This window comes from Homalodisca vitripennis, chromosome 2 (assembly GCF_021130785.1).
Source record: "Homalodisca vitripennis isolate AUS2020 chromosome 2, UT_GWSS_2.1, whole genome shotgun sequence".
In the NCBI taxonomy this organism is placed as follows: domain Eukaryota; kingdom Metazoa; phylum Arthropoda; class Insecta; order Hemiptera; family Cicadellidae; genus Homalodisca; species Homalodisca vitripennis.
In genome coordinates, this window is record NC_060208.1 from 62,630,062 (window position 1) to 62,654,766 (window position 24,705).

The 24,705-nt window shown below is 31.9% G+C and overlaps 1 protein-coding gene across 1 annotated transcript in view; it reads right to left on the minus strand.

Annotated features, from left to right (window-relative positions):
• LOC124354057 (glucose dehydrogenase [FAD, quinone]-like) overlaps positions 1-24,705 on the minus strand; it is a 69,211-nt gene that overhangs the window by 39,658 nt on the left and 4,848 nt on the right. The window contains exons 2-6 of the mRNA XM_046804231.1: positions 19,783-19,979; positions 14,387-14,573; positions 12,769-13,016; positions 9,902-10,072; positions 1,636-1,786 (exon numbers count right to left, since the gene is read on the minus strand). Coding sequence (XP_046660187.1) covers positions 1,636-1,786; positions 9,902-10,072; positions 12,769-13,016; positions 14,387-14,573; positions 19,783-19,979 — 954 coding nt within the window. The remainder of the gene's footprint in view (positions 1-1,635; positions 1,787-9,901; positions 10,073-12,768; positions 13,017-14,386; positions 14,574-19,782; positions 19,980-24,705) is intronic.

Here is a 24,705-nt window from a genome sequence, read left to right on the forward strand (position 1 = left end):
GTCAAAGAAAACAGTCAGCATTGTTTTGATACGCGACTTGCTCATGCATGCTTTTTTGAGTTTGAGAGAAGATTGTGTGTGCCACTCGGACCTCTGCCTTTTGGATTCTGGATAATCTTGAAGCATTTGATAACTTTCCGTTACATTCTTCCCAAGCCGTACTGCTGTTCAAGCGAGCGCTCCATCGCGCTGTGACACAATCGAGAACAGACTTTGTATAAAGACACATCCTACCATTCCTACTACTCAGAACGATCTAAGACTGAGCACGTTTGGAGGGGCAGAACAAGTACCACATTATCCGACCAGTCCGAACGCGCTGCGATTGATAGTCGTGTAACAAAAAGTCATGTTCATTACTTTCATCATAATGCACCCTGTAAAATTGTCAACAATTGCTATATAATTATCAATAAATATTTTAAATATGTTTTCTATATTAGTACATGTATTATCCTCAATGAATTGTACAGTTTTGATTTAATGTTTTATACTTTTATCTTTTTTCCAACTTCTTTATAACATTCCAGGTGGTTTTACTGATATTCTGGTTTTTTTAATAAACTATAATAGAAAGTACATTTCATTTCCATTATTTAATTTTTTAACTCCTTACTTGTTCAAAATAGATTTCATTGTTTGATCTTCAGTTTGTCTTACACCATTACTTAGCCTTGAAAAGTCATCTCTTTTTTATGAATGCCTTAACAACCCAATTTGTATAACGTTTTAATTTACTTTTAACATCAGGAAAAGAAATATTAAAGTTATAAAATAAAATGTAAATTAAAAAATCCTTAAGTTTTAATTTAAATGAGCTACAACTACATTCTTTGATGCTTTAGGGCCAAATTATGAGAAGGAATACGAGTAGGTATGTAGGACAAGACAAAAGGCCTCTCCATCCCCTTCTGGCTTCATGTTTGACATTACAAAACTTTAGCAGATAGCTATGGCAGAAACTATAATGCCTCTCGATAGGAAGATAACAGTTTAAATCAAATTAAAAATTAAACGTACAGCAGAGTGTTTAAGATTCTGAATATGATCCATATTACTCCAATAGATGTATTTCATGTAGGCAGTACAGCATTAGCAAATAACGGAAAAACTATTATCTGCAGACCCGAAGCTAAGTGAATTTTGGCAACCCACTTCTGAATCTGTACAGGCCTCACAGTCTTTCAAGAGCACGCTGAATAGCATAAGTGATACGATCAGAGAATGTAAGGCCGCTATTAAGCAAGATACCAAGTGCTTTGACTTGATCACACATAGCCAAAGTGATACCTACACCTCTGTCCATTAATGCCTGCACCAGATTGTGTGGGATAATGTGAAGGTCAGTGCACTTGCCTACAGTGAGCTTTAGAATTTTATACTGTTTGTTATACTGTGTGTGGAAGCAAATCTAGTTAGTCAAGGACAAAATTACTAATAGTCTATCTCTAACTAAATGCAATAGTTAAGTTTTTAGTTACATTGTGTTTAGACTTTGTCAGTGTTTGATATATTCATTGACAATGATATATTCATTGACAAGATATATTCCTTCGTGGTTTGGGATAGTTTTCTGATAAAGGAGTTCTAGGGTCAGTCAACACCAATTTATTCCTACAGATCGAATAAGCCTACCTTTTCCGAACAAATACTGTAGAGGACTCAGGGGGTTGACAACAGTTTTCCAGGAAATAGGAGAACTCTGATTGGTTATAACGAGATCCACCCCAGTGGAGACATGATCTTGCAGATTGTCACCCACAGGCAAATCCACAGCCACTTTTATCTGCGGTACGATTGAAAAACTATGAAAAATTTTTAGAGAAAAAAACAACAGTTATCAATGCTGGTTATGATGAAGATCCAATGTTAATAATTTTTTTAACATAAATTAACTCTTTATTTGTCTATTTATTGGTATTCTCTTTATTGGTATATTATTCTCTTTATTGGTATATTTAATATAGAATGAAAGCAGTACAAATTCAAAATCTTACTCAAGAAAGTTTAATAAAAAAGAATACAGCATATTTCTAGCTACAGGCCAAAATCGATTCTTCACACTTTCTCAAATATCTCTATGTGTCACGTGCATATACTGTCAACATTTGAGCAGTTTGGGTTGTTAGCATAAGTATTAGTTTTATTAAAACTTAAAACAACCATTTCAAACTTACCATCTGATCTAAATTTGGAGCCAAATTACCATATAATAAAACTTTCAACTTATATAAACTAATAATTACAATAATTACCCTATAACCTTGTCTTAGTATTTTCTTATAATTTTAACTTAACTAGCATAATTTAGTATAATAGTAGTATATAATATTTAGTAAAATAGTATAATAAATTTGAACTCAACACAACTATAATTTACTATAGCACAAGATAAATCATGTAATGTGAACAAAACACTATCGCATGAGAAACAACGAGGTACACAGTAGACTTACTTGTAACTACAGATTGAGTAGTAACATGTGCCACTGGCAGACAATGCTTATGGCGCTTTAGAACATGCAAGGAATACAAGCAGGTGTGTGGAGCAAGACAAAAGGCCTCCCCCTCCCCTGCTGCAGAATGTATATAAGCTAAATTGCATCCTGGCCAACAGCGATAAGAACGAGCGTGCTACTGACACATAATAGGCTTTTTATTAACTGCAAAATTCTTTAAGTTGCACAATATACTGTTTTGGTTATAATTTGGTGTTTATGTTGGGGTTGACTTAATTTTCAGGAGAGTTAATCTTTTTACTTTACTTCTTTTACTTCAAATCACTTACCAAAACAGTTATAACAAATGTTCAAAGTGTTTGCCTTCAGTTTGCTGACAATATCCCATCGATTGTAGAACGCTGATATTGCATTGTTTATCTGGAAATTCCTTATCAGCAGGTAAGGTTATTACCTTCCTTATCTGGAAGGTAATCAGCTGGAGCAAACAAGACCAAAAAGACAACAATGAAATTGCCAGCTGACAGATACAGTTGTTTTATCAACTCAGTCACTTAGAAGTCTTCAAGCCCTAATTTTGCAAGTAGTTTCAGTAGTGCTAGTTTATTTTGCTATGGCGCTTTCCGAGAGAGAAAGAATAACTTTATTAATGATGCGCGGGTTTAGTGACCGTATTAGATCATGTGATGAGGTACGGCATCTGTTTAATGAAAATATCTGGTTTCAGCAAGATGGAGCCCCTCCACATTATGGCGTACATGTAAGACATTTTTTAGACAATGTCTTTCCACATAAGTGGATTGGTAGAAGGGGAACAATAGAATGGCCTGCCCGTTCTCCAGATTTGTCCCCTTTAGACTACTTCTTTTGGGGCTACCTCAAAGAAAAAGTGTTTAAAACAAAACCTCAAAATTTGGATGAGTTGAGAAACCGTATTGTAAGAGAAGCTCAGGGTGTTCCTGTCCAAGCTTTAAACAATGCGATATCAGCATTCTACAATCGATTGGGATATTGTCAGCAAACTGAAGGCAAACACTTTGAACATTTGTTATAACTGTTTTGGTAAGTGATTTGAAGTAAAAGAAGTAAAATAAAAGATTAAGTGTCTCAGTTTTCTCTAACAACCAGAATGTTTGCATTTGAAAAATTCTGTATTTTATAATCTTTGAGTGTCCGCCATTTTGTAATGCGTCAACTGTTTTACGTCAGATTTTCGCCAAAATGTTTCTAATTAAAAGAACTTTAATTTGATGTACGACTCGACCTATGCTTCTATTTAAGAATTTTCACCAACCCCTAGCGGGACGTCCCCCATAAGCAGGATATCATGGTGAAATACATAAAATAATAGTTTTATATGAGCAAAAGCTTGATGTAAATTTTGGTTCTTATATTGTAATTAGTTCAAAAGTTATTAGACCGTCCCGGGACTTTTCAGCACCCCTGTATTTTTAGAACCATTGCAGGTAAAGCATTAAAGCTTTACACATCAATATCATATATCTACTTATACATCAACATTAGCTGATAACCACAGCTTCACACACAATTTCAAAAATCAAAGTCCTTATAATACTTAGTAAAAGCACTTATGATGTAATATGATGGAGTCCTAGGAAACTTTTAAAATGTAAGTAGGCATTCAACAGGTACATGTTATTGCAGTGCTCATGGTTTATAATAATAAATCATCTTTATTGTCATATCAGAGAAGGTATTGACAAGTCAGAGGAGGTATTACAAATTATCTACAATAAATCATCAATAGATATGATAGAATAACAGTAATGAGAAAAAACACACATGTATGTAAATACATACATAGATAGATATACATACACATATATAATAACATAATAATAGCCCATTATAATGGCATTCCTTCACTAAATTACATACAACTTATTTTTTCTTACAAACTAAAAATTTGTATTCTTATAACTAAAAAATTAATTCAAACTGTAAAATAGGTTTATAGCCAATCAAAAACTTTGTTTGGAAACTTTTCATAGGGTAGGAGTAGTTTTTTTTTTTCTTTTAATACATTCCAGATTTTGAAGGATACCACAGTATGGCCATTTAAGATTTAAGTTAACCAACAGAAATCAATTTTGGATTTTTATTTATTCCATGTGTTATTGTCATGATCGAAAGATTTGATAAAAACTGGATTTTTAAGAGCATAATTTACTATATCAAAAATATACAGGTGTATTACAATTTGAATTTTAAAGTCAACAAAAAGTGGTTTACAATGTGTTATACAGGCTCGGTTTTATACAAGTTTCTTAATAGCTTTTAGTGGAAAGTAATAAACCAGTTAAGTGGTGACCATGTGAAAGTAGGTGTCAGTGAAATAGAATTAGATAACGAGCTAACTGTTTCAGACCCACAAACAGTTGCAGAAGAGATAAACAAATACTTTATCTCGGTACATTCCTGTGTTGACCTTTACGACAGTGCAGTCCCTGCTTTTAATTTAGAGCAAAGTTGTGATTCTTTTTTTATTATGCCAACAACCCCCAATGAAATTTTAAATATAATAAATCATATTAAAAATAAGAAATCCTCTGGTTTTGACAGTTTTAATTCCTTTTTAATAAAAAACATTGCAGAAATTATTTCTCCGGTATTGTCTTACATTATAAATCTAAGTTTTTTGGAAGGAGTATTTCCTAAAATTTTAAAAAGTAGCGTTGTTCCTCCTATTTTTAAAAAAAGCTTTAGTAAAAAATTAGATAATCTAAGACCTATCAGCTTGTTGTCAGTTTTCTCCAAAATAATCGAAAAACTTATGAAAAATCGGCTCATAAATTATCTTGATAATAAAAATTACTTTAGCAGTAGACAATACGGTTTTAGGAAAGGGAAGTCTACCGAGGATGCTCTTGTTGAGGTTACGGACTACATTTACACAAACCTTAATGAAGGAAACAAGTCCACCAGTTTATTTATAGATTTCAAAAAAGCATTTGACTTTGTTAATCACAAAATACTATTACTGAAACTAGATGCATTGGGATTAAGAGGAATAGCCCTAAATTGGTTTAATAGTGTTCTACAGGACAGAACCCAAAATAGCTTTAGTTCACACCTTTCTGTGAAATCAGGTGTGCCGCAAGGCTCTGTCCTGTCGGCTACTCTGTTTTTGATTTTTATCAATGACCTTTTAGGGTCTAATTTTAATGGTGTTCCTAGCGTGTTCACGGACGATATTGCTCTGTTTCATTCTGAAAAAAATATTTTACCGCTCTGGAGACAAATAACGGAAGACCTGGCAATTTTAAGAAACTGGTGTGATAGTAATGAATTGGAAATAAATTTTAACAAAACTAAATATATAAATTTTGACTTTAGAAGTTTTCATTTCCAATCTGAGTTGAAGTACCACATCCTAAACTGTGCTGAAACTAATTATTGTAACTGTCTAAGTATAGGGAAAGTAGACAGCTTCAAATATCTTGGAGTATTTTTAGATTGAAAACTAACTTGGGAAAATCATATTAATTATTTATTTAAAATATTAAAATCATCATTACAAAAATTTTATTTTTTTTTAATATTTGTGGTGAAAAGCTGTTGAGAACACTATACTTTGCACTAGTTGACTCTAGGCTACAGTATGCGATACAATGCTAGGGAGGAACTTTTAAATATAAAATAACAAAAATACGTGTTATTCAGAACCATTTTTTAAGAATAATTTTACAAAAACGGAAGCGTAAAAGTTCTTTTCCCCTATACTGTCAGCTAGGAATATTACCTTTGCAACATCTTTTTGTGTTTAAGGTGCTAAGGCTCTTCTATTTAAGAAGTGGTAATACAGTTAATATATATAAAACTAGAAACTTAGAACAAAACTTTTATAGAACGCCTAAAGTAAAGAAATCGTTGTTTACACATTCTTTTAAATATGTTGGGCCGAAATACTTTAATCAACTGCCTTCTGAAGTTAAAGACTAAATTACAAGTGGGCTAGACTGTTAGCTATTTTCTTGTAGTAACAGAGTTTAACCTTTTGGGTGCCAAGGGCCGATATTATCGGCTCACTATATTTAACCAAAGCGTGCCGAGAGCCGATATTTTCGGCCCTTTACGTTTAACCGAAGTGTGCCGAGAGCCGATGTTTTCGGCCCATTACGTTTAAACCGAAGTGTGCCGCGGGCCGATATTTTCGGCTTTGCGATTATATTATTTTTTTAAATCATATAGTAAGCGAATCTTCATAACAGATACATCAAACGGAAGGGGAAGAGTTACTTAACAAATTGATATATAATTTGTTATACTATAAGGTCCAGGACAGTATTTGTCAAGTGCACCCGGGGTTGCCACCTTGACTGTCTTCTCCCGCCACGAGTGTAAATAGACTGAACGTTTATGTAACAATGTATATATTTTATATAGAGACATTTCTTTGCATAGTTTTTTTTATAGACCTAGTAACATTTTTCAATAGGCCTATGCTATAGACTATAGGCACTAAAAAATAGTGAGTGATTGAAGATTGGACTTTTTCTGCCTTTCAATAACTGAGGGTGAGTAAAAGCAAATAATATAAAAAATAGGCTATTTGTCATGATTTTATTTTTTGTGAACATGCATTAGGGTCCTAACCAATGTTTTTCAACCATCTCAATGCTAGTTTAATAAATATAGTTTTGTTTAGAAAAGTCCTTACAATAACATGCCCTTACATTACATTGTCAATATTTTAGCATTTTAGTCCAAATGTAAAGTTTTATTAAAAATCTTATAAAACTTTTATTTCTCAATATTTCTTTCTGAAATTTTCTATATTGGTTCATAATTATACATACTAATGTAAAATGTAACATATGTTTACATAAATAGTACAATAATATAAGTTTTCTAATTAAAAAAAAAATAAATAAATAAAAATCTTTTTTATTTATTTTTTTTAGTTTACTTATTTATATTTTTGGATATTATCATAAAACTTTGTTATTACATAACAGTATATTTCATAACCTACAAAACAAAACAAAAATTGTCCATTTATCAGTATTAGGATAGGAGTTATACAATTTTTAGTCTAACATAACAAAATAGCTGTTTTGTGCTTGGCACACTTGGCTGTTATAGGCCATTTACCACTGGCACTCAGGAAAAACCCACAGCTCACTTGCATGGCATTACTCAAAACGAATCTTGAAATTTGGTTGGCATCCAAAGGGTTAACCTGGTTTTTATATCATGTTTTGCACGTGTAGAAGCATTTTGTTTATGTACATACGCGGGTGTCAGAGGCGTTTTTCCTTTAAAAGGTGTCTACTTCCTACTGTATAAAATCACGTACGGTAACACAGTTGAGTTTGCCTAATTCCCTGATCAAAAAAATTATATAAGGATGTAGCTCTCAGAAATCTACTTCAGTCATAAAGCGACTTCTTCCAGCTCTTGTAATCTACTTTTGATCTAAGGTATATCCAGTGCCATAGTTGAGTTTGCCTTGTTGTGAAAGATGCCTGTGTTGTGATGAAGAAAATGTACATACGTGCGACTAAGAAGCCTATTACAGTCTAGTAGGAAATCCTACCTACTTCATATTTACTTCCGGTATAAGAGGGGAATTCCTTTCCAAAATAATCGTTTATTGTGTTGTGGTCTTGTTGTTTTTCGGATTGAAGTTGAAAAAAGTGGGTTGATCTGAGATGTTAGTGTTCATTTCACTCTTAAGCCAATGTTAAAATATCATAGCATAATGTCAAGGAAACCCACCAGTTTTAAGTACCTTACGTGAAAACATTCACAGCTTTGCTTCATTAAGGTTGGTTTTATAACAATCTTTAAATAATAATTACAATGTATTAAGATGTTGTAAATCCGTCACTGGTGCAATCTGCAGTAAAATATAAATATTGACTTTGTATTTGATATCAGCATTACACTACTGATCAAGCACTGTACAATTAATATTTTATAAAATTTAAATGTAAACAGATGTTTCAGCCTATTTATAGAACTCCACCTGAAAGTGTCAACAGCTATTCAGTGTCAGTTAAATTTGAATTATGAAACGTAAATACTACCATTTTTTCAGAATTCCAAAAATAATCCAAGTAACTGTTCTTATTTTCCTCTTCTTATAAACCATCCTCGGATTTCAATGAATATTAAAAAATAAATTATCCAAGTTGGACCAGCCAGCCGTTCTTGACTTAGCAACATATTTATTAACTAATATTTATTTATAAAATATATCTAGTTACTTATATACAAACATTCAAAGCTTTGTTCATTAAGGTGCATTTTACAACAGCATTTAAATAGCACTTCCAAGTTGGTTCATTCGTCACTGATGCAATCTAAAGTAAAAATTAGATAGTAACTCCGTCTTTACAATGTCCTTTACACTACTGATTAAGCACTGTATTTGTAATATTTTCTAAAATTTAAATGTAAACAAATGTTTCTGCCTCTTAGATGGACTTCAGCTGAAAGTGTCAACAGCTGATAAGTGTCTCAGTTCACTTTGGATTACACGTCGTAAATATTTTAACTATTCTTAATTCTTAAATATTCTGGGAAACTTTTCTCTCCTTATAAACCTTCCTCTGACTTCACTGAATATTAAAAATAAATAATTAGCCGAATTAGTCCAGCCGTTCTTGAGATTAGCACTTAGCAACATATTTAGTGATTCATTTTTATATAGTAGATAAGATATAACGTATATGCATTTTTATGCACATATTTTATTTTTTTCATATTGGGAAAGGTCCACAAGCAGTTAGAAGAAAATCTTAATTGAGAGCATAGTTCAAGTAGCATATCAAATTAAAGGTCTCAAATTAGGAGAATACAATTACACAAATCTGACCTCAAATGGTTCAATATATTCAAAATGGTGGCTTATATAGTTCCTTATACCTAGTGTTGATTTTCAGTGTTTTAAAATTAACTAATCAAAAGAATGAGAGCAAAACTATTTTTACCAAGCTCAGGTTTATAATATTAAATCGATGATATTTTTGTATAGATCGAAAAAACTAAGTACAATCATATGGAATTTTAACATGTGACAGTAACACGTATAACCTAACTAACTGTAAGATATCTCAAGAGAGGTTACATCTGTAGACATTAACTTTTGCATGAAATTTCTTTTCTACATAGACAAGAATAAATTTTATGATGGTGCATGTCCACCTAAGGGATTTGGCTGACTGTTTGTCATTGAAGCCTATGATTCAGTAGGCTGACATAAATTCTCTTTTCTCTGCTGAGGAGTCTAAATTTTTTTATGATTGCCCCTCTGTCTGCAGGAATCCTTGAGAGTGAAATGAGCTCTAAACTTGCATGTAAACTCAGCGAAGCTTGTTATGAGACACGTGATTTGGCGTAATCCTACCATGTCCTCAAAAATATGCCACCATCAACAACAAAGAATTAATACTAACTATACATTTAAGCCTAACCTTATGCCGACGTAGATGTCTGGCGGGGCCAATCCCGGACAACATGAGTATCTGTGGTGTGCCAATTGTGCCTGCAGACAATATAACCTCCCGACGAGCCTCTATCGTGAAGTGGTGGCCGTGCCGTTCACATCGGACCCCGTAAGCCTCATAATTTTCTCTCAACAGTACCTACAGACATCATAATATCATTACTGATAATGAGTGGTAGATCAGATTACATAATTACTGATTTGACTCAGAGCAAAACAATTTTAATGAACTTTTATTTTAGTATTTTTACTCTTATTACCAAAATTATCAAATATTTTAAAACGTGTTCAGGTAGGTTCCATCTCTGTTTACAGAATACTTTACAACTGTAATCAGGTTTAGCATGCAAATTACTTACATTCCATTTTTTAATATATTGTTTATAATTGGTGAATGTCTATCATTATTAACAGATTTTTACATAATACTGTTATATTAGACTTTAGTAATTTATCAACAAAAGTTGTAAGTTTGCATGAATTAAAATTTACTAGCAGAATGAAAACCAATAAATCTTTTCAGTTAAATGTCATGTTTTAATGTTTGTGTTTTTTCCTTAAAGAATGTTTATAGTTAGTTCTGTTACAGTTTTGTTTTGAAAAGTTAATAGTTCATATTATTTTATGTTTGTTTATAAAAGATTAATAAATAACTTAGGAGTTTATACCACATAAGTACACACACACACACACACACGCACACGCACACGCACACGCACACGCACACGCACACACACACACGCACACACACACACACACACACACACAGGAATCCATACAAGAAAAAGAACATACACCCATGCAATTTTGATAACTTACAATAAACATATATAAATCAATAGATTTTAAATTTAAGAAAAACTAGCAACCTATTTTAGAGTTAAAATTAACATAAAACAAATTATCATACATATAAGATAGAAATACATAAAATATTGTAAAATTGAATCATCAGATAAAAAAAATAATTTCTTTAGACCAAATACCACAGAATAGATTAAATCTTAATATCAAGGAGATTGTTATGCAAAGTAAGTTTACAACACTTGGAGTTATAAAGTGAATTTAGATCAGCTGGTGACTTTACAATAATGGAATTTTTATTCTTTTGAATCATGGCTTAATAGGAGACTGAGAAGAAGCATTTCTCATCAAAGTTAATAAACATTTGAGTTATTAAATACAGTAATACTTTTATTATTTGTATTAAATTGATGAATCTCAATTTTTGAATCCAAGAACAGAAAAGACATTTACTAGATGATGAACACTTGAATATTGGATGACAACCAGAACTCTTAGATCTGCAAAGATTACTACTACCAATATTAAATCTACACTAAGCTGACAAGGATGATTGGAAGATGAATAAGTGTCAATGGAACAGACAAAGTAAAACTAGATTTGAACTCAAGTAAGATCTACCCAATTTATGATTCCAAATTTTTTTAAAATTGAAACCTATTTTGTATAAATTCAAATTTAACATGTACCACAATTTTTCCTATGTTGGATATAATTTGTTTTATGTGCCCATGGCAGTATAATCCATGAAACCCTGTATGTGACAAATAAACTCAACAGCAATTATTGTAAATCAAACGTTTATTTATTTATATCAATAGCTAGTTAAGCAAGGGCAAAGTACGGGTTAAATAAATAAATAAAGCAAAAAAAGATAAATTTAACAGTTCAATAAATTACTCAATGATTAATTATTATAAAAATTATAAGCAACATATAACAATGTATAAATTAAAAAGAAACGTAACTATAACAATTCAGATAAAAAAAACAAGAAACTTTGAATCAATTGTATCTGTTATTTTGGTATAGACAGTACTTTATTAAAAAAAAGATCTTTTGTCTAATAAAAGACAAATTTAAAATAAAAAATTCTATAAGAAATAGTAGTTTAACCTCTCCCAATTTAATTACGACAATGTCCTTCTGGCACTGCTGAACTGAATCGATTATGTTTATTTGCTGTTGGAGGACATTTCCGTGTTTTAGTTGCAGAAAGTTACATATAGTTCCCATAATGTGTAAGATAGTAGCACTAACCAGAAGGAATTGTAATAAAAAACAACTAAAGCATTTTCAATGAAGAGATTGGTAAAACGGTTCATATTTTATTCCTAGATAGCATCTCTAAGCATAAACACATTCAATGAACGAGGACTACAATACTGACAATAAATATTTTCATAAACAGTCTATAACCATATGATGGCATCAGAGATGATTGGACTTCAGTTCCAGTCTCCCCGTTAAGGTAGTTGCTTGGGAGACGGTTGACAAAGCCTACTAATTCAAACAAACTAATTGACAAAATCAAATAAAATTCATAACTTTAGAAGAGCAGAATATATTTGAACATGCAAACAACGTTTGGGAAGAGTATTTGCCTCAGGAAAGATTTTTTTTCTTGATTTTTGTGTGTTGCAATCTTCTCCTCAAATCGCAATAAATCGTGGACTTTGCTAGTGTGAAAATTTGACATTAATGTGATTTTTGTAGCTCTATTATAGCTGTATTATACTGCAATCCGATTCAACTCTCTTGTTGAATTGTTTGCACAAGACTAATTGAGTATTTATGAATAGTGTTGACCATATTTTGTTAAGCTTAAGGATGCTGTAATCCTCATACAGAACAGTAATTTATCTTTTATCTTGTTACATGTTGCGTAACGAGTAATTTCCACAATACTTCTTGAAAAATGTACAACTAAAAAACCTTGCTCAGAAAAACTCTGGGTCTGAATTTTCTGCTCCTCAGAACACTTAAAAATAGACTATATTATAAAATCAATGACTCAAGTGACCGAGTTACCTTGGTGACGTGCGTATGTAACAAGATCGTTATGTTGTCTCTACCAGACAGCATATAGTCAGAACTGTATCGTGCACCATTCTGACAAGAAGCCTGTGTCTCCATGAAACCAAAGCCACCAGCGGCACCATTCAGATCTCCAACACCGAGTCCTAGCTCTCTGGATGCTCCAAGTAGTCCCTGGACGAGTCCGGAGGCGTATTGGAGATCTGACACAGGGAGGGGGCCTTTGGTTGAGTGGTACTTGCCTGCAGTGGGAAATATAATTGGTGATACAAGTTATACTACCTTAACAGTTAAACATAACTGAATTTGAATAATCTTTCAACACAAAGATATCAAATCCAGTGATACTGATGTTACCCTAGGCACTTACAGAATTAAATAATATTTACAACATTTATTCTTTCCTATTGGAATAAGAATAATTTAACAAAAAGCAATCAATTTGTAAATGAAGTAATTTTAAATACATTCCTTTGATTATCCTTGTATTTTGTATTTTATGTAGCTTCTCGGTCTGAGACTACTGGAATTGTTTTCACTACTTCCTTCTCAAGTTGTTTTCGATGACCTGGGTTTCCGACAATCAAACTTCCGATATTCGGGGATTTACTGTAAAACTTGTTTGTACTTTATCTTTTAAACATTAAAAAAGTATACATTTACAAGAAAAAGTAAAAGGACTTGGATTTGTATAAATTATGTCTTTAAAATGAGACATTTCTCATAACTGTACGACCAAAAACGAGAGAGTAAAACTGTTTACAGTTATACAATTTAATGTAAATAAAAGTCGTTTGACAGGTATTTGGTCTTCCGATCATATGTTAGTTTGCTTATTTAAACGCATATGTGACAGATACGGCCAAATACAAAATAATTGAATCGGAAAAAGTAAGCGCTCTGTGGTGTAATGGTAGCACATTCACCCGGCAAGTGAGAGATCCGGGTTCGACTCCCGGCGGAGCAAGTACTTTTTGTGATTCAATGTTTATTGAAATTAAATAAGGCTATTGCCAGTTATACAATTTAATGTATATATATATATATATATATATATATATATGTATATATTTATATATATTTGAAAATCTACTCTTAAACTATTTTTCAACATAGTTAACATAAACATGTAAACAATTATCCTATCAAGTACAAGCTTTTCAATACCTATTAAATAAAATTCTACTGCCTATACACGTAACCGATTATGGCAGTTTCAGCAGCTATGAGGTGTGACTCCACCCAATTGATTGATTTTTTATTGCTTTTTTGTTTGACAGTGACATAAGAAACCCATGTTTCATCACTAGTGACTATGTGGTTAAGAAATTTGTTACCTTCTTTATGATATTGAAAAGCAACTTTAAAGTTGATTCCATTCTCTTTATTTGAGTTCATCAGTCAAGAGTTTGGATACTCGTTTTATGATTCCGTTCAATAAATCTGAAATAATCTTATTTTTATTAACACTGAAAACTGTACATCTTTAAATTGAATCACCCTTGTAAAATGGAAATAAAACACAGGCATTAAGTTGAATCATCAATATTTTCTGATGATTGTGAAAAAAATAACATTTGAAATATTTCTAAAGAAAGACTAATAGACTCACTGTCATTAACAAAACTGCCTATCTGTTTCTCCGACCGTTTGAAGTATCCAGCTATCTCATCCCGGCTCCAGTGGTCACTAACATTGCTCTGCCAACCATCGAAGTCTGCTGGATGGCCACGCAAGTAAACCATGTAGTTGAGTCTGCCTGTCCCACCCAGTATTTTACCTCTTGGCCAGACACTTCGCTATAAATAAATTGAGTTATTAATTCTATGAGATAAACACTAATAACATCTTTTTGTTGAATATTTAAACATGAAAGATTCTTTCATGTAGTATATCATTTCTTGGATCTTATTAACAAGCTGAATTGTGGGGTATATAATTAGAATTAAAAAATAAATAATATAGAAAAATTATTTTGCGTTTATTTAAAACATGATAATTTTTCTATTTTTTATTTTAAATGGCATAAAAATGTTTTTAGATTAAGATATTTTTCTGTAGGAGGAAGACCAAGCTAATTTTTCATTATCATGCTATAGACTCCTAATTGTCAATGCTCTTAATGAGAATGTTGCTGACACCATATTCAAATTTAAAAAATTGCTTGATTTTAACGTCTATTTAACAAGACGTATAATGGATTCTGACACTAGAGTTGGTATATTTTCCACAGTAAGAGAGATATTAAAATACTCACTCATGCTTAGCCTTACTTCACAGGAAGAGTAACTGACCTACAACAGGCAAATAGGAATAGGTTTGCGAGGATGATGTACGTTCAATAGGAGTTTTTTTGAGAGGATAGAGTGACTCAATGTCAAGAGATATGAGGCTTGAATTCGGTTGTTAAGTACAGATGTGATGCTGTTACATAAGATTACAAATAATAAAAACAGATAGTCCAGAACTTCTTCATACAATATTCTTCAAAGTATCACATCAACAAGATGACAAGAACTACTTAAAAGACACTATAAACATTCATTTCTCACATGACCACTTCAACTCAACGTTTGGGTTCAATAATGGGGAGAACTCCTTCAGCTCTGAAGTTGATTCCGATGACAGATGTGTTGGTTAGATCAGCAACAGGACTTATCATGAGAGAAAGACAACATTCCCAGACAATTTACTCTTTGCAAATTGCATTTTTAGTTTTATGCAAGAGAGGGTAAGACTGGTATATTATGCTTATATATTCAATCCTTTCTTTCTTCTGGAAAGCTTGCTTGGAGTGGAGCCAGCAGAACATTTACCATCCTTGTTTTTATATCAAAAATGTTTATTAAAAATTGGTTATCTACCCTACTGATACGCCATTTCAAGCAGTTATAATATATTTGATTTATATACTTACTTGTATAAGTAGTAATGATTTCAGTTTCTTTGGAAAATGTCTGTTTATTATTTGTTGGAATAAACTCCAATTCAGTGCTATTCTCAGAATGTTTTAGATTACATTAGATCAGATGTATTTTTATATCACTATATAGAAGTCAATTACATTGATGTTCATTTTGATTTAAATTATATTTACTTTATTATTAATATACTATTCTTATTGTATCACAGCTAAAAATTTTATTTTTCTTGTGTTATTGTAATATGCGTGACTATATTGATCCAAGATATAAAGAGTACTGTATTGCATTTTTCACCATTTGTTTTTTTATAATGGATTCTGTATAGTGGCATTATAAAAGTAATTATACTAGGTAGATTTGTATACAAAGTCAGCCTATTGCAATAATTGTCCTCATGGTATCACTTAAGGAAAATTACTATATAACTTCAATATAAGTGACTCCTACAATTTAAAACTATCCCCAAGCCCTAAAGTATATATATATATATATATATATATATATATATATATATATATATATGGCCAGGATATATACAGTTCATATACAGGGTGTGAATTAAGTCCTGATACACCTGGATATATTCCAAGCGAATCACGATATCAATGTAAAACCTTCACCATACATATTAAAATATTTTTATAAACTTTTTGAAGGATATTTCTTTGGGGGTATTTCCCCCTTTTTCATAAGGGGGTAGAGGGGAGGTCACTTGAAATTTTCGAATTGCACCCCTTATCTTGTGACATATCATTTGAAAGGTAACTTTAAAAGAAACACAATGACATGACCAAAACATCTCTACTGCGATCCTAGCAAAAGTTATGGGACAAACAACCCTTTACATCTAAGGGTGTAAATTAAGTCCTGATATGCCTGAATATATTCCAAACGGATTGAGATATCAATGTACAAACTTTACCAGACTTATTAAATTACTTTTTTGGATTTTGTTTAGGGTAAAATTTCCACTCCCCCTTTCAAAGGGTATATAGAAGGGGTAACTCTAAAATTTCAAATTGCAACCACTATCTTGTGACATGTCCTTTTAAGGGTCTATTCAATGGAAACACAATGGCATGAACAAAACATCTCTACGATGATCCTAGCAAAAGTTATGGGCAAATAATCCCTTACATCAAGAAAAAGACACCTCCTGCCAAAACTATGCACACCAGAAACATTAGATACTACATAAAGAAATAAGATGGGCCTCTCAAAGACTTACTAAAGATATCACGCATGCATTGTGTTAATAATTAATTATGTGCAAGACATTGGTTTTGTCCCTACAGATTAGTATTTTTTTGTGTTATATGCCCATAACTTTTGCTAGAAACGGCATACAGGTGTTTTTAAGTGTCTAAAAGAATACTATAGTGTTCATGAATACTTAGAAGAGAAAATAATGTAGACCTCTATAATTATTTTAGGTTACATGGCTGATTCTGTTTTTATTTATTACTTTTATATATCATATTGTATATACATGTATCTTGACGATCGTCCATGCATTTTACACTTTTGATCATAATTGAAGTGAGTTACTCAAATTCTAGAACTAGAGGTAGTGGAACTTTAACCTATAAGAAGTCTAGGGAATACAGAGGAAATTTTAAAAATATGAGGTCTCAAAATAATTTTTATGTTTTTATGCATTTTTGAGGTACAGGAAAAAGTTTTTCAGTACAAACCAAAAGTGCTTATATTTTCAGATTCCTTATACAGGGTGATTCACGAAGATATGCAGAAACTATGGGAGCTCATTCTACATGTAAAAATAATGAAAAAAAGGTTAGGTCTGGAAATGCTTTGTTAGCGAATTACAGCTAGTGAGACATAGCCCACCATGTAAAACAAGGTCTTCCTGAAATTCTGGTAAGGTATATTAAAGGTCAAATTTAATTGTATCTTGTGGTTTTTTTACCTGATAAACTGAATAAAACATGTCCCAGAACTGTAAGTTAAGTAGTTTTAGAGAAAACCAGAGTCAAATGCAAAAAAATGGAATGAAAAACACATTTTTTTAATCTTGAGGCAACAATAACTTTATTTCACCAACACATCAAATTTTTAATGAAACTTGTAAAAATTTTTTTTCTGAATGAAAATATGTAAACAAAGTATACAGAAAGCGAATATATGTTTGATTATATTAATTTTTAATTCATAACAGTACAACATACCTTTTACATTTTACTGACAATAACTTTGTTAATTACCCACTAAACAAATTAAATTCCAACTAAGAAATTGTAAATTTCAATTCAAAAAGAAAAATTTTTCCAATTGCTACAAGAGTCTTCAAACAACTGATACCTCTCGACTGTGTGATGTTTGGGGTATCACAAACTGGCTTGTGCAAGCGTATCTATAAAATGACCTTACTCGCTTATAGGTTGACGGATTTTGTTGAAAAAAAGTACAGTTGGAATTGTTATGAAAATTTCAAAATAGTTGGTATCCTGTAAAATTTTTATAACCTATGTAAAACAGCTGAAACTTATCAAAAGACAAAATGTTTGCTGCTCCCGGCTTCTGCAAACATATCTTTAAGGTAGGCGTACTAGCTTACACATTAAAAGTTATATAATTTTAATTGGGAGATTCTGTGCTTTTTTATATCTAGAAACTCTTCCAAAACAAACCTCCAAAGAGTACTGATACACCAGAAGAAAATCATCAGAGCCATGCTGGGTCTAGGTCCTCAGGAGTCCTGCCGAGGAGCTTTTATAAATTTAAAAATCCTCACAGTGGTAGCTCTCTACATTCTTGAGGTAATCCTCCATGCTGCACGTCAAGATCTCCCCAGAAGAAACAACTTACATAACCACTTCACAAGAAACGGTAGCGACTATGTTCTTCACAAGCACAGACTGGCACTCTATGAGAAGAAGCCCTCATACATCGGTGCCAAACTTGCCAACTACCTGCCTGATGAGCTGAAAACTCCAGGGCCAATCAAGAATATGAGACAGCGGCTTATCAACTGGCTCCTAGTTCGACCCCTTTACTCAATCAATGAGTACATTCGGTGGAGGGAAGACCCGACTTTTCAAAATCAAAACTAATTTTCGTACATGGATTCATCAAGTTCCAACTCTTGCAAACTTTTGACGACATTTCTGTACTCAAAGTTCATGAAATAAAGAGATTTGTCTATTGTCTATTGTCTATTTATGTATTAACCTTTACACATTTAATTGTTACTTTTTTATTTTTTTATATTATTACTGACCACTAAGAGCTAAAGATGTCTGACGTGCTATGCAATCTTAACAGCTAAAGTCTTGCTGTTTGAGTCAGCTACATTCTATTCTGTTTGGATTTACATTGTTTTCATTACATATTTATTATAAGTAGACATTTTCTTGATCAGACTAAAAACTTGGATATTTTGTATATTTTGGATTTCTATATTGAAAGTGTTTAGTAATTTCTATAAACTAAAGAAAATAAAAGTTTTAACTTTGAAGAAAACACATTCATAAATGTAAGTGTAAACACAATTTTATTTCTTTCATAATATACTGTATTTTATTCTGAATAAAATGGTATATAACACTTTATGTTTTGCTTAGTAACCGATTTTGCAGTTAATTATGTTAACTTTGCACAAGGAGTTAAAAAGTTAAGGGGCAGTGCCAGTTAAGGAAAGAATGCATGCCAGTTCTGGGGTTAAATATTTATTTATATGTTGGATAATTTTTTTGTACCAGATTCATAATCTGTGGAATATACAGATTGTAAAAATATATAACACTTTAGGGTTTCAACATATTATGAGCAATTTATAAACAATTTAGTGAGGCTTTGCACAAAGGCAAAAATCAGCCTGCCACTCAGGGAAATTCAGACTGTTACATCTACGGTTATTTTGTTTATTGAGTCACTTTTACATGGATAATTATTAATTAAAAATAATATGCATATATTTATGTTTACTTTTAACCCACATAATTAATACATTTTTAAAATTATTTTATTTTAAATGTTCAGTTGTCTATTTAGGTGACAATGTTGATGAGATTCATACATTAAAAATGTGCTAATGGTCTCTGAAGATAAAAAGCTTTCACATTACCCTGTCAACAAGTCCAAGACAGGCATTGTCCTGAGGTTCCGTCTTGTACTGCCAATTATAAGGTGTAAGTTGCAGCATGGGCGCAGTGAGTGGGATGTCATACAGGGCCAGGGGTTTGCCACCAGCCTCGATCAGCAACACGGATGCATTCTCCGATAGTCGAGCTGCTAAAACACATCCAGCGCTTCCGGCTCCAACTGAAAAATGGCATTTAATTAAACGTGGCACGTCCTAAGAGTAAGTACCATTTTGTCTGCTTTGAACTCATACTATAATATTCTCACTAAATAGTTATAAATTTTGAATTACGATCCGAAACAAAAGGAGAAGAATGTTCAGTCAAGAAATCACACTTCATTGTCACCGCTCAGCTCCGTTGCTAGTGACTTTCTGATACTCAACATGGCAAATCCAACACTGACTATCACATGTTCCTGTACATAAAAATGTTACACTGTAAACCAGTGCTTCCCAAAGTGTAGGCCTTGAAATCCAGCCAGGGGCACCACGGTTGAGCTACAGTGATTAAGATAATATCATACTATGTGAAAAAAATTATATATATATATATATATATATATATATATATATATATATATATATATATACTGTATGTATATTTATTATTCATGCTAGGCTAGATTTTAAATGTCTTATAGAATTATTTAATTATCATTAATATACCTATAGCTCTATAAATTATTAAAAATTATCTTTACATTAAAACAATTAAGCATAAACAAAAGAGATTGCTGCATCATCGCATAAATAACATTCTGGTGAGACTCCCAGGCGCACTTACCACTATTTCTTGGAATATATTGCCTTGAAGCATGACATTTTTTGTAATTTTTATGAAGCAATCTTTGAATTATTAAAACAATATTTTAAAAATGTTAAATGCTTTGTACTTGACTTACTTCCCTCTATATATTTAATTGTATTACTCCAAGTCTAACAGCAATGTAATAATTAGTTCTTCTTTAAAAATCAGTAATTGTGAATAGTGAAACTATGTAAGTTTTACGTAATCTATTAAAAACATGTTTTATGTGATATTTTTATGATAGCTAATTTACAATAGACATACAGGTCAATATTTTACCTATGTGAATGAATTATTATTTGAAATTATAAGTCACAATACTTTTATTATTATTACTTATGTTATTCTTCATCAAGTCTATTGAGGTGAGCAGAGGGGGTGAGGCACTGTGGTAAGTAGTACAAACCTAAAGGGGGCCTTGAGCCCAAAAGTTTGTGAAACATTGCTGTAAACCCATATTTTTTTCACAAACTGTCATCTTAAAGACATACTTATCTCTTACTAAAACAGAACCACATTCAAAAATATTAACTTGTTTTGGACTTCTTCCTCTATAGTTACGGAAATGTAAATACAAGTGAGCTACATCCATTTCTGATGAAGGGACGAGACAATCGTCAATATGAAATTATGGCCACGGACTGTTATCAGGTATAGTGACATACTTATTACTATTGAAACATGTTAGAAATTGAATGCTTTTAATAACATTTCAGATGATTACAGGTGTCAGAAAGACAAAATAACCTTAAAAAACTATTTCAAAATATCAAGTGAAGCAAAGTAATCTTCTGTCTCTATCTCATATTTATTATTTCTTGATATAGGTAGGTAGGAACGTAAGTATTATAGAAATAAAAGTTAAATATAACCTACGATCTGAGCAACATGATTTGAGCTTGAAATTAGGTACTATCTCAAGGGATGTTCAGAACTTTAACAGAAGTACATGATGGTGCCAAATCGAAGCCCACACTGATGGCCAGAGGCATTTATAAATGGTACTTTTCCATGCTAGATCATCTAACAAAATCTAAGCTCGAGAAAGTACCAATCATTTACATTTTCTTGTTTTACAACTAGCATGTTAACATTCTAATTTGTATTTTAACATTGAGATGGACATGGCTCTCACTAGACCTCATTTTATAACTGTGTTAATGATCCTTATGATTTTTATGACAATAAAAATAATTTTATTAGCTTTTCAATCAGTAATGCTCCTAGCCTTCAGTGGCGTCTTCCCGCATTTCTAGCAAAAAAAAGCTTGATTTGATTTGAGAAAGTTTGATTTAACTCACAAAAAGTGAATGCACAATTGAAAACCAACAGTTAGTTAGATCAGCTATTCTTTTACTAAAATACATTCTATCTCAGCTCTAGTCCTTAGAAGTCTATCTATAACAAGACAAAGTTAATCCAAGAAGTGAAAATAGGAGTCCCCCCCCCCCAATTTAGTATTTATTTGGTTTTACAAGACCTGATTTTTTACAGTAGAAATTGTTCCTAAGAAAGATTTAGGGTGAGAACACATGGGAATAAGGAAACTACAGTCTTAGGTAGTCTGGTTGACTCTTAACTTAGGTATGACAATCAGGTGTTTACTAGAGAGTTGTTATTAATTTACTTCAGATAACAATATTTAAATAAAATTATAAATAGCTTTTGAGTAGGGCTAGTTATTTTTTGGCAACTCTTTCATGTTATTCACTCTGCATAACTACTGGCTACATAACTGCACAACTGAGACTAAGTCTTGTTCTCTAGGCACTCCTGCCCACCTGACATCAAGAATTACAACATCTGCACTGTTTTGAATGTTGTGATAACTTTTTTAAACACACTCAGTTATATTTGTAGTTGTACTTGCATTATTATGACAGAGTAGATTGGATTTATGTTTAATAATCATGTTTATTTCTTACACAGAAAAATAAAGTGTCTAGATCTATATATAAAAAAATGAATGTTTGTGTGTTTGTCCTTTATGGAATCGTGAACTATCTGAACGATCATTATGAAAATTTATATGTATATGTATTGTTTCACGGAGATTTTTCACAATACTAATCAAAGCCTGTTTACTTAATATTTGTACATAAAAATAATAAAGTACGGTTAAAAGTATATTTTACTAAAACCTTTAATTTTGTTATCTGAATAAACTCTGTGCTTAACAGTGATAGCAGAAAAAGTTAAAATAAGAAGTGTTGTGACTAACAAGGTTACAACTCTATGTTTTTAAGACTATAAATTTTAAACATTGAAAATAGTAATGAAACATGGTTGTGCTCTCATAGTGCAATGTTTACACAGAGCAATTGATTATATTTAACAGGCGCTTTCAATTAAAGCAACCTGTACCAAAATAGTCTGATAAAATTGGAGGCGGTGTTGCCGTATCGCTGTTGGCCATAAGCTGTCCCCACCTGTGACGTGGCTACGGTCACTACTGTCTATTTTATTTTAAGTTGTTTCAAAACAGATGAATAAAATCAAACGTGTGTATATTGTTTAGAGTAACAACTAATGATATTTATTTATTGTATCAGATGTTGAGACGGATCAGTAATGTTTCATACATTTAAATCTGGAAACAGTATTTTACGCAGGATTTAAAGGAGAGATGGAAACACAACAGCCACCATTGGACTATTTTGGTGTGGGCAGATCTAATAATACATGTTTGCTGCAATGCATTTGTTATAGGATTTTTCCCAACTTTAGAAACCAGTGGAGGGGGGGGGGGAAAGATGCCAGAGAGAAAAATCCTGCCTTAGTGCACCTTTAGGACACAAGTTATACTTATGAACCAAATTTTATGTCTATCTTTCATGGTTTTTGCTGGGCATTGATGAATCAGTTAGTCATTTTTTATCTTTCTTTTGTATATATAAATGTTTAATAGTTTTCCATCATTTCTACAACTACTTTATTTTAAAACAATTCTTAGAATCAGGTTATATTTATTCCATGGAGAAGTTAAATACTGAGGAAAGTTAAATATCATAGAAATTGCATCAGGTCTCAACGGATTAAATAAGCTGTTAGGTTTTACTTGGAATTGTGCATTGTAGGAAAGTGTTTTGCATTCTGTTGTACACTGGAATGGCTACAAGTTATTCTTTTTCGTTGCTATACACTTTTATTTTAAATCTGATTCTTGAAGAACTGCACAAACTCTGATTAGTAAAACTAATTCATTTGTAAACTATGGTATATAGAAACAGTAATTGAACTACTTACTAGAAAAATTAAATACCGCTTCCTTTCTTTTGTTCTTTTGTGCAGTGTAGGATGCCTACCTTGTGACCTTGTTTTGAGTCGTGTAAACCAACAGAAGTAACTGATTATGTATCAACATAAGGCATTTCGCAAGTTGCTGTGCAGTGGGTGGGGAAGGGCATAGGAACAGGACCATTTTAGGGCACTCTGAGTAATAAATATATATGTACTGGTACCAAAGGTAAAGTTAATATTTATAAGCGCTCATGTGATCTGACTGAATTGAGTCATCTCAAAAGATGTTTTTCTTTTTATGCTAGAAGTGCGGGGTTGTCCAAGGCTGCACTGAAGGCCAGAGGCATTTCCCATCGGCTCCTTCCTAACTTAGGACAACGTACCAGATTGTCCCATGTAATCTCACATCGGAATGACTAAAGCAACGTTCTAACTACAGTTATTTACAGTTAATAATTGCCAGCTATTTTTAATGTATTGAATAACAATATTATTCCAAATTAATGTAAAGTAAAATCATTTGTATGGTATTTGAGTAACGGCTGCAGGAACAATGGCAATGTACATTGTATGTATTATTTGTGTCATAAGCCATCAGTAACATTTATCTTTCAAAATACAGTAGTAAAAAGTAACCAAATGTTACACCTTGGTTTGTTTGTTACACACAATTTTATAAACACACCTCCCTAGATATCTTTTCATCATTAAATTATTACTTTTTTATATAAAAACAGCTTAAGTATACTGGAATTGGTATTGTTAACTTAACGACCGGAGTGGCAAAATACAAGTTTCACGTTATTAACCTATTGCTATCGTCCTCCCAAACAAAGCAATATAAAGTTTCAAGGGGT